The 15546-nt window shown below is 41.0% G+C and overlaps 1 protein-coding gene across 7 annotated transcripts in view; it reads left to right on the top strand.

Moving 5' to 3' along the window:
• ZNF521 (zinc finger protein 521) overlaps positions 1-15546 on the top strand; it is a 231792-nt gene that overhangs the window by 194915 nt on the left and 21331 nt on the right. For all 7 annotated transcript variants that reach the window (XM_066992873.1, XM_048080020.2, XM_066992875.1 and 4 more), the window contains 2 exons: positions 5566-5697; positions 8375-8490. In XM_066992873.1, coding sequence (XP_066848974.1) covers positions 5566-5697; positions 8375-8490 — 248 coding nt within the window. The remainder of the gene's footprint in view (positions 1-5565; positions 5698-8374; positions 8491-15546) is intronic.

Here is a 15546-nt window from a genome sequence, read left to right as displayed (position 1 = left end):
TTACAAAGACACAAACGAACTCAGCGCTGTAAAGGAGGAAGCAGGAATGGCTGTATACTCTGCAAATTACAGCGTTGTGTGGTGTGTTTTGTCCTTCCCTGGTTTTCAGCATGAGATGTTGTAGCCAAGGGGTTAGCTGTCATCCATGGCATTCCTTCGTTACTCCTCAGATCTCTGGCTTATAAATGTGTGCTGCAAAATTAACTCGGGGAAGAGCGAAAGCAGTGTGAAGAAGGAGAAATTGGTTTAGGGGCATGGTTTGCTTGGTAAAAAAAAATACAAACACATGGAACGTGAGAGCTATGCATGCTTCAGACCTGAAAAAATACAGGGACTGCAGGCCATTTCATTCCTGTGTTGGATGTGGAGGGCAGGGTTTACACTACTTCTTAGCAAATGCTTTTAAGTATGGACCCAGCCTCATGATGATTTACCAGGAGGACATCATCATCCTTGGACCTTTGCCTACAGATTTATTCAGAGTAAAAGGCAGAAGGACCCTTCTGGACAATCTCGAGGGTGAATAAGAGAAAGAGTTACTTATAAACTGTTACAAATTGGTACTCAGTAATGGCTGTAGTGTTGATCAGACAATATAAGAGGGCCCCCAGTGGTTACTGACTTAACAGCTGCATGTAAGTCAGCCAGTGAACATTTGCTTGTAGCTGCTCTAGTTTTGTTTTTATTGAAGAGCAAGAAGCATAAACATGGGACACACAGTCTAGAGGCTGGTTAAAGGGTTTCACTTGTTAGAAGTGTGTATTGAAATGTCAGGGTCTTCCATTAAATGAATGAGTTGAGCCTTTTGTTGGTAGCAAAAATGGGGCCAGGTCATCCAAAACAGTACCTGAAGTGGGGGTGCAGGAGGGGTTCGCCTGCCCTATGAAGAACACAATAACTACATACCCGGGGTACCCTCTGAAAAGACAGAGGATCCCCAATTGTGAGTATATGCTCGGCACGAACACTGGTTTTGTTTGCTTTTATAGCTGGTTATCAAGTTAGTGGCTGAGGTAATGGGCTGCACCTCAATTAAAATCTACCTACCCCCATTGAAACGTTTAATATTTGTGTAAATATTAAACATTTATATGAATACTGAATGCATTTATTTAGAATTGATTCATGTTTACATTTTCCCATTATCTGAGTAAAGATTACAAATGGAAAGTAGTTTACTTATACAGAAATTCTGCCTGCATCAAGCTAATTTAGCTACCAGCAGTGAGTAAACCATCCTCATCCATGTTGCTAGGTCTTCACCAAGTCCAAACTCATATCCTAACCATGTAAGGGCAACAGTAAGCAGCAGCTCTGTGCTGTGATACTTTGTTCTTGTCTTCCTTATGGAGCTGTTGGATCCATAATGTGAAGGACGTGCTGACTTGTTTTACGATGTACCACATCGGGGAATGCAGCACATAGTTTTTTGTTAGATTTGGAAAAGTGCAAGCTTTATGTTAAAGGTTCATTTCTTTTTCATCATCCAGCTAACTCATTTGTACTGTAATGTACTTTCCTATTCCTCCATCTGATAGTTGGTACTTTTATACCTATTTTGCAAACCATATTTTTAGTCTAATCCATACAGTAGTTGTCCAGAATTCCATAGCGTTGCTTATTTCTTACCTATAACTCTTAATAAAAAATAGGGCTGTGCCAACCTATTATATCCTTAATAGAATATTCTAATGGTTATTAAATCAATTGACTCTGAATCTCACTTTAATAAATGAGTCAGACAGTATTTTCCAATTACTGTCAGCCGCCACCTTTCCAAAGAGCAGATTATTTTGATTGAATTTTTTAAAGCTGTTCAGCACTTTTTTTTTCTTTTTTTTTCTTTTCTTTTTTTTTTCTTTTCTTTTTTTTTTTTTTTTTCTTTCCCCCCCTCCCCATGTAACAGCAAAGAGCGGTAGCTCTGTACTGCAGGGAAGGAGAGCCTCTTGGACTGGCTCTCCTTTCCCTTTCACATTTCTCCCAAATGGAAACTGAAAATGTGACGTTTCACCAGCCTTTAATTTATTAATGGTATCATATTTTGCACTTTCACAGCACCCCATCAAATTGTTTGCTAAACATGAAGAGTGATACAAGGGCCAGCATGTAAACAGAGCCTTTTGCTTCCTCTTTCCACATCTGGCACCTTTGTAGGAGCTGCCACACCCTGGCTCTTTCATGCCAGTAGGAGATAAACTGCAGGCAGTGCTTTTAAATTCTCTGTGGAGAGCAGAGCAGGGACAAAGCCTTATTCCCTGTCCTTCTTCAGTGCTGTGTGACCCAAACAAGCAGACCGTTGTGCTCCTTAAACCTTTTTGTAGGCAGATCGCAGTGATTCTGGAAGTCTTCAGTGTACAGTAGCTAGTCCTGTGCTCTTCCCCATCTCCTCTGTCCCACTTGTATTAAAAGTCTTAAGGGATACTAATTAGGTCAGCCAATTAAAGAAGAAATTAAAAATTAACACCTCTTCTTTAGGGATGGGTACTCTGAGAAACACGGGCTATGTTGTCGTGCTGAAGGTGGTAAGAGTAAGTCAGTGTCAGAGGCTGGAATGGACCCCAGCCCTCCTGGTTCCTGTGCCAATACTGTAACCTTCTCTGTCCCCCTTGAATTTAAATTTTGCTGGTACCAGATTCTTGAATTCAAGGACTAGAAGCTTACCCTTTGTCCTCAGAAAGTGCACAACAAGTGATGCGCAAAAATGGGTGCAAAAGAAGGGAAGGGGAAGGGTTTAAAACTCCCTGAGCAGTGAAACTTTAGAAAAAAAATTATTCTATTAGTTGTACAAATGTAGTCATATTTTAAATGAGGTCTTTAGAACTGGGAGACTAAAAACATTTTATTTTTAAGAGAAAGCTTAGATTCTGCACAAATTGATGTCTCTTGCCTGGGGAAGTTTCCTATCTGCCCCAGGCGAGTGGGTGAGGGGATTTTTCAAACCCTGTTCATAAGCCAGATTTGCAACATGCAATAATCAAAGTGGTTTTGATGTTTGTGACCAGGAGATCACCTCAGATCTGAGTGGTACAGGAAATACAATAAGGTCACATTTAATGGGGTTCAGTTCTTCCTGAACAAGTACAAATTACCTAAAATTAGTTTTGCTTCGGCATTAGGAGTGCATGCCTTCCTTACATTTTCCTCATTAGGTAAGGTAAAAGAAAGAGAAAAAAAAAAAGCCAATTCTGTCTTCTGTAGCTCCATATAAAAACGTTTCTTTTTAGGAAGTCTTTCTCCCCTGGAATGTTTGAAGAAGTCCCCGTTCAGTGTTCCCATGCTCTAGAATGATTAGTGTGGTTCATTTACACTTTGCCAACAGTAACTCTGTGATTTGAGAATTGGCATCGATTATCTTCACCTTGACGTGTGGAAGATCCTGAGATGGAGCTGTCTTTGTCCTAATTGCTTTGACTGTGTGTATCAGCACAAGCAGTTTGATGAAGAAACTTCACCCTATAAGCTTTCTGCCCCGCAGTTATCCTTTTGTGGGGGCTTTCAGTGTCCTCAGAACAGTCTGTTTTATAATGGCCACGGCAAGATCTGAGTGTAGCAGGCATGATCTGATCACATGTGGCAGTCTGTACGTTCCTCGTAACTGACGTGCAAGTTCAGGGGAAAGGGGCATTTGTGTGTGGTTTGTTGGGTCTTCCTCCTCTTTTCAGTATGCTCTGCTCTTCAGCTTCACTCACAGATGTGGGTTGCCTGTTTGGAGCGAGTGGTGTACCGCCTGCCTCACAGAATATGACCATCTCTCTTAGACGTACAGACTGGTGCGTGTCAGATCTTTTCCCTCGTGCATCCCTTCACGCTGCTTGTACAGGCCATGGTCACCTTCTCTCAGCAGCAGCAAAAGCAGAGCACTCTGGAAGTGATGGTGGAAACCACAAAATCCCAGGCAATTCTTGAGATTCCACGAAAACACGCTCCCTGCTAAGGAAATAGTTAGCATATATTTGATAGATGTTTGCTAATGTATCTCTGGAGGGTTATAAAAGGTGTCACCTACCTGATGCATCCCCCTGTAGATCTGCCCCGGGGAGTCTTCTGCGCAGAATATGTTCAGCCCACACGGCCTGCCTGCTGGTGTGACCGGCTGGGTGAAATACACACCAGCAGCCGCTCACCCTCTGCCCCCGTACCCAGAGAGGCTGTGGTGGCGAAACAGCCACAACTGACCTGAGCCTTCCTCCTGTGCGTGACGTTGGTAACAAAACCAGGGGCACGCCATCGCCAGGACCTTTTTCAACCAACTTCCAAAGCAGCCGTGCCATTTCCCCTCACCGCACCCTGATTTGGGGCAATTCTTCTTTGTTGTTTTTCCTGTAACTTAAGAGGGATCATTTCTAGAGGACTTGTGACCCTGCTCAGCTGGGTGAGCATCCCATAAGGCTTCCTTTAATTTTGGGGTGCCATACAAAGCGTTGCTTCCCCCCACACCCAACAGCAGTTGCCAGCTGCAAGCATTAGCCATTATGGCTCCTAATCACTGCAAAGGGTGGACAGCACGAGGTGTAGGTGTTTGGGGTGGGCAGGGTGCTCTCCTGTACGGCTCCTTTCACCTGAGAACTGGTGTGGAAAGGCGCCGATCGCCTGACGCTCCCTCCCCGTTTGATTGTTGGTAATCAAATACAGTATTTACCTGCGAGATCAATGCCGCTGGTGTAGCACACTGGTGACATACAGAAGGACCTTTTCTAAGCCGCGCTGTGGGAATTGAGGCCTCTGCAGCAGGGCTGGAAGCCACTTCTTACATAGCAACTGTTTCTAAGTAGGACACAGCCGCGGCCGCCCTCGTGGTGGAGCGGATGAGTCCCGCAGCACCCTCAGGAAGGGAACCGGCCGCCAGGCGCGGGGCCTTCGGAGGACAATGGGAGGAAACGCAGGAACAAGCAGCAGGGGATGGGAAGGGTTTGAAAGCCACATGACATTGATGGGGGAGCTGCGTCAGGAAGCACACAGGGACTTTTCGGAGCTGGTGTGAGGGGAAAAATGCAAATAAAGGAGAAAAAAAAAAAGCTGGGGCTGTTGGAAAGGGAGCTGGGAAATCCTGTGGCTTGTAAAAGGTTTCGTGAGCGGCCACAGGACTGGGATCATGGAGCAGTAGTGACACGAGGGTGTAAAATACCTTCCCCTGTCACCCCAATTATTAGAAACACCACTGTCAGCCAAAGTGGTAAATGCGTGTGCATTGGCATTTCCTACCCTTGGCAGGTGGGGTGGCCTGTGAGCAACATTCAATCCCTCATGCGCTGTTTTTGGAAATGTTCTCATTTGCATGGGGTGCTTCTGGTCCTGTTCTTCGTTTCCTACTGAAGTCTAACACTCTGCATTCCTATCTGGTGGTAATTGTATCTGGAAAAATCTGTGCTTTTAATGCCCAGTTAAACTTCCTACGTGCTGAAAGCTTGCAGATAAACGAACACTTTAGCAGCCGTGGATGCTGAGGAGCATCCAGTTTCCTGAGCTTAGCAAAACAAAAAGCCTGTTCGGTTCATAGATCATGTTGGACATGCTCTTTGGTAAGGGCTATAGTGAATTTTATTTCTCCTTTCATTTCTCCCTCAGATGAAGGACTGAACCACGAATGCAAGCTCTGCAATCAGACGTTCGACTCTCCTGCCAAACTTCAGTGCCACCTGATAGAGCACAGCTTTGAAGGCATGGGGGGCACCTTCAAATGTCCGGTGTGCTTTACAGGTAGGTGATTGCTGCTTGTCCCACTCCTGCCCTTACCTCGTTTGCACAGAACTCCCATTTACAATTGTGCCATGTGTTGGCTTTAGGTCAGTTTTAGGAGCAAACATTGCATTTATGCTCATTAGTAATATTGATTAGAAAACGTTCAGAAAGCTGAGCTTCTTGGAAGGTCAAGCATCCATCTGTAAGAACAGCATTTCAAGCTCTTCAGCTGGAGGTTTGAGTTTTTTATAATTACAGAAATGAGTCCGTTACCTTCCATGGTATCACGTTCATCACCTTCATGTTCTAAACATGCCAAGTCTAAAACTGCCCATAAATTTGTGCTTTAAAGCTACAGATGTTTCATCTAAAACGATCCAATTCAGAGCAGAATTTGGCCTCAAGGGCTGCTAGACATAGCCTGCACAGCAGCATTCTCGGAACGAGCAAGAAAGCCCACTTCTGTGTGTGTTTGTTGGCTTGTGGTGAGAAGAAACACCCTTGTAATGTGCTTTAGAAAGCAAACCATGCTGTCTTGCCACAAGTCAAGTTCTGCTCTCCCCTGACACAGGTCCAAGTGTGGAATAATCCTCCCCAAGCAGTGGTGTTGTTCGGTAGTAAAACCCAAGTGAGAAAATAACTTGACCCGGTAGGGCTAAGCACTGCATTGTTTGGGCCATAATGAGGAGCAGAAAAATGCTGTTGGAAATGAAAACACATTAAAAGGATGCCTACAGAGTTGTTGTGCATTTTTTTTAAGCAATTCATAATAGAACATTTCATAAAATGATAACCTAAAACATAAGCGTTAATATGTAGCTTACATGCACAATTTTGCTTTACAAGATGAAAATCAAAGATAATCACAAACATGACAAAACACACTTTGGGTATTCTCACATCAATGGCATGCTAATTCTGGAAGCAATTCAAGGTTTCTGTTCTCCATTAATGGAAGTGAAGGATTTTCATTGATAGGCAAATAGACCCTTTAATACCTTCCTTTTGCCTCTCTTTGTTTGGCAGCTCCCCTCCCAGTAAAATCTAAGTATGTGCTACAGAGGAAAATGGAAGTTGAATTTTTCGTCCCTCGGATTCAGTGGTTGTTGATGACTAATTACCTCACTATCTTCAGGCTTCACACATTTCTGCAGTTTATAAAATTAAAAAAATGCATAGTTCATCTCCACTGCATGGTTTATCATAGGAAATCTGAGTATGCATAATGCTGCCGTGAACAGTTTGACTGTTAGGCATCTGTGTTCAGTAATTCTTTCAGTTAGGCATTTTTTTGTCTTTTAGATCTATTACTCGTTCTACTAATTTTTTTCCCCTTGTCTTTCTGTACATGTTACGAAGTGATCTTTTTGTAGCGTAATGCCATGGGTCTTAGGTTTTCAAGGTGGGGGGAGTTGTAAACGCAATATAAAAACTTGCAACTGTCAGAAGTACCCACTGACAATTCTCCGTGTGAGCCAGATCCCTGATAAAAGTAATCCTTTAATGTTTGAGCCAGTAGCCTTGTAAAATGTGTTAAAGAGTATGGAGATAAGTCGATTTCAATCTGTGTGAAACACTTTCTCCTTTTTGCTGATGGGGTAAATAGACACCAAGCATTAATCATAAACAATGGTGCTTTATTAGCAATATGCCATTAAATTATTTCAGCATGTCTTGTTAGAATATTAACAAGAAGTAAAAATACCCAATATAAGTTTTATATGGAAAATGGAATCTGAGCCCTTTTTTTCAGGGTAATGAGAAATGTGATTAAAATGTATGACTCAGAAGAACAATATTCTGATATTTTTTGTTGCCTTGCAATTAGAATAATTTTAATGATTAGGAGTGGAGTCAAAGTCAAATGCCAGCATCTTTAATAAATCCTTTCTCTGCCTATACAGATTAATATTGTAGATGCAAACTTTTTTAGGTCACAGTGCACCAGGCATCCATCAGAAGTCAGTGCTGCCAACCCAAACACTGCCTCTGGCATATACAATTTAATTATTAATAGTATGTCTCCTAGGTAAACTGTTACACAGTCTTAGGGCCTTGTTTTGTAGTCATTAAAATTGAACATGTTTATATTATTGAAACCCTTGCATTCAGTGTGTAGGCAGAGTTGATCTTAAAGTATCCAAAGAGAATTTACCTGCAGTTCTGTTTCACATTTATAGACATTGCCCCAGTGTAGCTGTGGGATATAATTTTTAGCATTAACACATTTAAATACAGAGCTGTTTGTTAGCTTTAACTTTAGGCAAACACGGTAAACAGGACTTTGGCACCTATGCTTTTCAAACCTGCTGGTTGCTAGGAAATAAGTTTTGTATGTGTTCAATCAAAGCACAGTAAGCATGAAGAAACAATTCTGAAGAGAAAATGGCATTTTTAAATCTTGAAATGTAAACTTCTCTGTCTGTCCTGTTAGGGTCTCCTTTTGCTTCTTTTTTTTTTTTTTTTTTTAAACCAGACATCTATTTCAATTCATTTAAAATGAAGAAGGATCACACTTCGCAGTTAAATAGTGCTCGTTGGTACCCATTATAGCAACAGCATAATGTGAAATCTGAGTATGCCAGCTTAATTTTGCCTCTTGGAATTGCTGAGTGTTAATGGGAAATTGTTTATAAAAAATGCTTCACTTGCAATACAAAATAATGAAAAGCTCGTTGTTTGTCTATTATTTCAGTGTTTGTCCAAGCAAACAAGTTGCAGCAGCATATTTTCTCAGCCCATGGACAAGAGGACAAGATCTATGACTGCACGCAGTGTCCACAGAAGTTCTTCTTCCAAACAGAGCTGCAGGTACACGCTTGTTACCTTGGGGGTTATAATAGCATTGTGATAGCTGAGTTCAAAGCTTTGCTTGTCATGACCTCCTCTGATACTTGCCTGTCATCGGGGTTGGGATGAAGGAAGGACAAGGAAATTGTAGGTGATTCGGCCCATGTGGCTTCAAAAAGCTGCTGGCAGAAAATCACCTTGTACAGACGTGAATTTTGCGAGCCACCTTTGGATTCTTGCTTAATACATTATTACAACTCAAGATAGTCTTAAGGAGAGAGGAATTGGCATCCTATTTTTCTGTTAGTTATACATAAAACATTTACTCAAGTGGTGAAATGGGGAATAGTGTATTCTGCTGTATCAAAATGTGAAAAGCTAAGCACTGATGTAGCAACATAAGGATGGGGGGGAAAAAGTAGACAGAATTTACCAGATTTACCTGCTGGCCAAACCCATTTCCCACAAATTCTTAACTGGTGGGAAAAAAAAAAAAAAAAAAAGGAAAAACAGAGAAACAGAGTCAAACGAGTCAAAAAAATGGTATACTGTCTGGTATACTGTCTTCTTGTGTGCTTTTTGTGGGACCTGTGATATGTTTATGATGCAGTTTATTAATGAGACCAAAAGGACAGAGAGAAGGAAATAAATGTTGAACAAGATCTGAAAACAAGTTTGGCTGAAGGAATTATTTACTATATATTAACATCATGCGTAGCTTGTCTTGAGATGAGAGGTGGTGGTATGTATTCCTGAAGTGGTGTTGTATCTTGAGACAGCAGCAAAAGATTGCTTCTAAGTTATTTTAGTTTACATTGAGATGTTAAATTCAGTTGACAGAGGGAAAAATGTCATTGTCATTGATGATCTGTAGGGATGGAGCAAGGAAAAGTATTTGTACTATTTGTGCAGTAGGGCCTTTCCTCTACAGCCTGCCACATGATTATTATTTGGAATTAAAAGATTTTTCAGCACTCAAAGTTTTTCAGTAGGTTTTTTTTTGTAGCATGGGCCTCCATCTCTAAGTCTTTTAACTGAGCAGAGTGTGCACAACTAATTTAGCTTTGCACAAGAGCTGGATTTCATCTCATCAGCAGAGGCAAAAGGCTAGTGAGGCATGTGCACCCATACATGCATCTTGTGTTTCACTTCCTGAAAGTTTTACATTCTGAAAACCTGATACTAATGTTTGGTGTGATGATATGGGATGCATTTTTTGGAGAAAAAAGAAGTAAGAGAATTTAAACCATGTATTGATTTGTTGTGTGAGAGATTGGTGTTCATGTAGATTGTACTAATAACCCATTTCTGCATGAAAGCAATACGGAAAAAAGTGCCTTTTTGATAGCCTTTCTTACCTTCTGTCTTGATGGACCCATAGGTCACCTGGAGGACCATACCTGTGATACTTTAAAGTGCTTGTGCTCTCTCCTATTTCTAACAGATTCAAATCTGTTTCATTTTCTGTCTGTATTAGGTATTACATGCAAACTCTGAACCAAACTGGAAGAGGAGGACAAGGAAAAGAAAAGATAAATGTTTAGGGGGAAAAAAGCAGTCTTACATAGTGGTGGACAGGAAGAGGCAGGACTGAGTTTTGAAGTCAGAATATGGTCTGAGTAGTGTAGATAGTTATTGTACTTGTAGGAAAAATAAAGCAGAAACTGAGTGGAATGAGGAAAGGTCAGAAACTAATTTTGTTGTATTTGCTTCAGCCACAGCATGTTTTTTGTGGAATCATTTTTTTTGCTTTTTTCAGTCAAGATATTTTGTGTGTGTGTGTTAGTTTTATTGTTTTTTGTTTGTTTGTTTGTTTGTTTCGTTGTTGTTGTTGTTGTTGTTTTTTCAAAGTGTTTCCAATAAGTTGAAACTGCTTTTTCAGGAAGAAAATATTCAAATATTTTGGCTTACTGATTTTCACAAATTCTTTTGTTCATCATTAATCAAAACGCAAAAGTAGGGAGAAGTAGAGATCAACAATGTCTGAAAAGAGATAGGAGAGATTGTTAGAGAAATCAGACCAAAAGGAGAAAAAAAAAAAAAAAAAATGAAGAAAGAAAGTACAGGTATGCAAAAGAAAATTGTGAGAAGAAACAGGGACAAGGGGACTTTTAACAGCAGAATTCAGACTGGGTTTAAAAGAGGCAGAATAGATAACTGAATTCTGAAGATGCAAAATGTAGAGATCCTGGTGTAGTAGTGACATGTAACATCACCTCCTTGTTAATCTCTCTCTCTAAAATAAGATCTCGGTTCAAAATACATGGGGTCCCCAGCAGCTGCCTTCTGCATTTTTATTATAATAAAAGCACATGATTTTCCACTGAAAATTCATCCCTGCCCAAGACTCAGGGCAAGATTTTGCTGTCTCCATCTAAACCTAGTTCATTAAAACTTCAACGTAACTGAAGCACCTGGTTTTCTAGTGAAGGGCACAAAAGGATGTCCCCACAGAGAGACAAATTATGCTCTACATTGGCTAGGTGACAATCAGTGTGTTGGTTGTTCCGTGCTGCAGAAGGCTCTTAACAGAACACATCTCCATACCCTTAGAGACAGACTCTCTCTGGCTTATCTACACTGGCAAAAAGGGAAAGGTATTCATTTTCTTATTCACTTAATTCATTATGTTTATTATTTTAATTAACTTGGGTAGCCCCACCCCAGCTGAGAATTCATTATGTTTAAAAAAAAATGCCATTCTATCGCGCCATTCACATATGCTGGGATCACTGGCTTTCTGCTCTTACCTCCAGTTATCTACCCAGGATGGTAAAAGGGCAGCAAAGCACTTAGGCAGAGCAGTAGGTACTGACCTTTGGAGTCTGCTTTTACTGAAAATACATTGATCTCAAGATCTCATTTAAAACCTCTTCTAGGAAGCATCGCTTTGTTCAGGCTATCTACCAGCTGAAGCAGTGGAATCTTTGGCAACTAGCCTCTGGGTTATGTTTCTCTATCCTTTCACATTACCGTGGCTTGTGTTGGGGCTTGCAGCATAACAGTCTATTTATTCCCTCTAACAGGAGCAGTTTCTTGCTTTTAATTTAAACATGCATCTAAAGTGCATCTCCCATGCATGAGAGATGCTAATCATCTCAGATTAGAAGCCATGGACAGCACTCCATGGCTGTAGGGCAGAATAAGAACAAGAGCAAGATTGAGCAGAGCAGAACACAATAACATAGAAACCCTATCCATGTGTATAGTACAGCTGATAATTAAAAGGAATTAATTCAGGGGTACAGAAAATAAATGCATTATAATGGTGCTTAACTTGGTGTTTGGCCCAGTGTGATTCTTTGCTTTCATTGCTTTTGATTTTCTGACTCCTGTTCCAGGAAAAGCAGACTATAGGAACATAAGAATATATATACTACATTCTTCTCACCCTGGGGAAGTTACTGTCCCCTCACTTACTACCAAGCTTCCCTCACCCCCCCACCCCCCCAAAAAAAAAAAAAAAAAAAAAAAAAAAGTAGGACTCTCTTTAGAGGTTTCCATGACTTCACTCCAGGCCGTTCTAAGGAACTCAAGACAATCTCATAGGACCAAGTTCTGGTGAGAACAGAGAACAAATCACCAGTCAGGAAAATCAAACACATAAGGTATTACTCAGTCTTTGGGTTGAAATAATAAGATTTTATATGAGTTTGCTTTTTGTTTTAGGATATTCTAAACACCGGCACAAACTGCTCCAACCAGTAGCTTTTTATAATTAACAAGATAATTAATCGAATGCATTATACTGATGCTTAGACTGTTTGAGGTTGTTGCCATAATGTCCAAAGAACTGTAACAGGCAAACTCTGTACTCCAAAGAGTTTACACCCAAGTTGGTGAAGGATAGTAGCAGAAACAGAAGTGGAGACAGGTATAGAAACTAATTCAAGTACATGCAGCAGTTTGGTGGCCAGTACAAGACTAGAAACCTGGTGTCCTGAGCTGATACTTCTGCTTTATCTACCACTCTATTTGCAAATTTAATTGATAAAATACGTGCCTTTCTCAGAGAAAGCATACAAGACTTAATTTTAATCTTCTCCATAACTCACTCTTCTCCCACCTTTGACACTTCCTTTAAATAGCTTTGTGCTCCATAGCTATTGAACTAGCTTCAAATTTTTGAAGATGATACTACCACTGTAGAAAGGAAGCAAATAGAAACCTTATATTACGGAACTGTATGTTTTAAGAGTGTTCTGAGTTTTGAGTTTTCATACTTACATGTTCTGCAGTGTTCAAACACCTATGTGGTGTATTTACACTTCTGAAATGGAGTTGATAAAGTATGTCCCTAAAAATGTTTATTCTTTAGAATGGAACACTTTTAATTAGACATGCTTAGTACAATAAGCGGTTTTCATAAACAGAATCATAGAATCAGGCTTGTAACAATCTTTAAAATCAGAAATATATCTGATACGATTATCAGATAAGGAAGCCACAAGACAAGTGTTCTTATAGGGTGCCTAGATTTCTCCCAGACGTTGAAATTCTCTGGTTGAGTACCTGGAGCATGACTATACAGCTTTCTGTACAGATTTAACTATAACTATCTTCTCCATCCATCATCCACTATACAGAACTTTTAATTAGTAAGGATGTAAAGAAACCTATCGCTAATTTAATTTAATGATGAATTTTCAATAAATCATGAAAAAGTCAATTTTGCCTATTAAAACTTCCCTTTCATATCATCATGCTATTTCCAGTGCCTGTTTTTTTGCTTTAGACTTCAGACTTAGACTTAGACGTTTGAATGGATGTTAGTGCTTCCTTTGTGCCTGATGAGAAGTAGCCACTCCTTTCCTATTTCCAGTCCTAGTGTTCCTTCCATAGCCAACACAACACACCTTGGTGTTTGTGGGAAGGCATGAGACACTCTTGTGGGGTAATACCCAGAGTGAATGGTTTAATTTTAGATTTATTTTTTTTATGCTGCTGGGTCAGAGAGGTAACAATGCCTAGTAGAAATGCTGAATAATTGTACAGGATCATTGTTTTATCAGTGGTGATAGTTCATTCTGAATATGATACTAGACAAGATTACATGGCCTCTCAAGACCATTTTGCCCACTACAAAAATTGCTTCTCTTTTTCGTGAAATAGAGCATTTACTTAACATTTTATAGCTAATAATTAGTTGCTCATGGGGTAGTTAAGTATCCCCACTTTACAGACATAAAAACTAGGGCAAGAAATAATTGGATCAGCAGTTACTTCCCATCCTGTTGGAAAGGGACCTGGCTTCAGTGATTCACGCCCTTGCTGCTTCCCGTCTGGACTCCATCAGCAGAGAATACCTGGGCATGAAGCCATCAGACTGGAGGACATTCCAGCTAATACAGAGGTCTGCAGCACTGTTCCTCAGTAGCAAAAAGAGACCAGGAGCACATTCAGCATGCTCTCTTGCAGTCTGCACTGCCCTCCTATGTGTTTGCCCAGTTGTGCTCTAAGACTCATTCTGGGGCCAGCACATCTCTGAGATCACCTGAAAAGTTCTTCCCGTTTGGTGTAACAGTGCCTTTGTTGACAGCCCTGCTTTGTGAGTGTTTTTATCAAACAGCTGAAGCTTACTGTGCATGGGAGCTACAGCTTTCCTGCGGGCTGGCCCAGGTATGCGGAAGAGACTTCCACTGCAGTTAAGTATTGCCCTGAACATCCTTGGCTTTTAATAGTGGCACCTATAGGTGCCAATTCTCCCTTCTCCCATATAACAAGTACCTGAGCACAGATTTCTAAACCTTCCCCAAAACCCCAGCCCACAACAGAGCTGTTCCAAACTGAAATACACGGTTCCTTCCCCAGGGAAAGAATGAAAGAAAGAATGAAGCACTCACAGCAGATGTTATTCACGTTGTTTAAAACAGCAGGAGAACATTCGCAGCTCCTGGTGCAAGCAGCTGACAGTCGAGCATACAGGAAGGCAGAGCAAGGCAGGAGCAGCACAGAAGAGTCTCCAGAAGTTTTATGTAACTTTATGTGTGTCCCTCTCTGGATGTCCAGTTTGAAACACATTCATGCTCCAGGGTTTAGCACTGTTGAAAGTAATCTTCTAGTCCTTAGCACTTTTCTTTAAGGGTTACATTTTCCAAAGACCTCTGCATTGTAAAATGCTCCCAAAGATCTCAATGTTGTGAAACAGCTCTAAAAATACCCTTAACCTGAGCCTGGAGCATAGCTAAGCAAACTCTAGGCTATTGAAAAAACTAAAAGTCATGACCAAAACCACTACTGGAAGCAGTAACAGAGCTGGGATTCAAACACTATATTCTCTTGTATGGGGGACAGCTAGAGAAAACTGCTAATTGGTCTGGACTGGAGTTGCCTCCTTGTGCCTCCTTCTGGGGACCAGCTGGGAAGGAGGCTGGTGTGGGATTAGCATCAGCAGCAGTGGCACCACAACCTCCAGGTAGGAGTTGTTTTGCCAGTGCCCCCAAGAGAGTTGAGTCTGTGTGTTGTGTAGGTCCCAATGGTAAGCCTTGCATGACAACAGGGGAGAGCATGAATAATTTATACTCTTTATACAAAAACAGGGACAAAACTTTCAAACCTGCAGGTGAAGTTACATTTTCAAGGATGTTTGCTTCACAAAGAAAAGGCCTCAAAACATTTTTAAGTGAAATTAGAGATTAGCTCTGGCATTTCTAGGTCCCCAAACTCTTAGGCTGAGGAGTGGAACAGAGATGCTGGCTTTCTAGGCCCCAAAGGCCACGAGCCAGCAGGGAATAACTTTGTCAGCTCTTCTTAAAAAGAAGCCTACCTGAAATCCAATTAACAATCAAAGCTTTAGGCCAACATTTTTAAACTCAATGGCCTATTTCTGAGAGGGTGCTGAGCACCTCCAGCTGTAGTTAAGGTCAGTGCAAGAAGCTGGTGCTGAGTACATCAGGAATCAGGTCATAAATGCCTGAAGTTAGCAACTTTAGTAAAAGCATAGGTGATGAGCAGCCACAGCCTCTTTGTAAGGTTTCAGCAAAACAGTTTTAATGCCTAAATACAGGTGCCACGTTCAGTAATGTTGGCCTTAGTCCTTAGCAGGTTGCTTTTGTCAGAGCAGATGCCTGGGAGTCA

Source organism: Anser cygnoides, chromosome 2 (assembly GCF_040182565.1).
Source record: "Anser cygnoides isolate HZ-2024a breed goose chromosome 2, Taihu_goose_T2T_genome, whole genome shotgun sequence".
Taxonomy (NCBI): Eukaryota; Metazoa; Chordata; class Aves; order Anseriformes; family Anatidae; genus Anser; species Anser cygnoides.
This window is presented reverse-complemented; position numbering and strand designations above follow the sequence as displayed.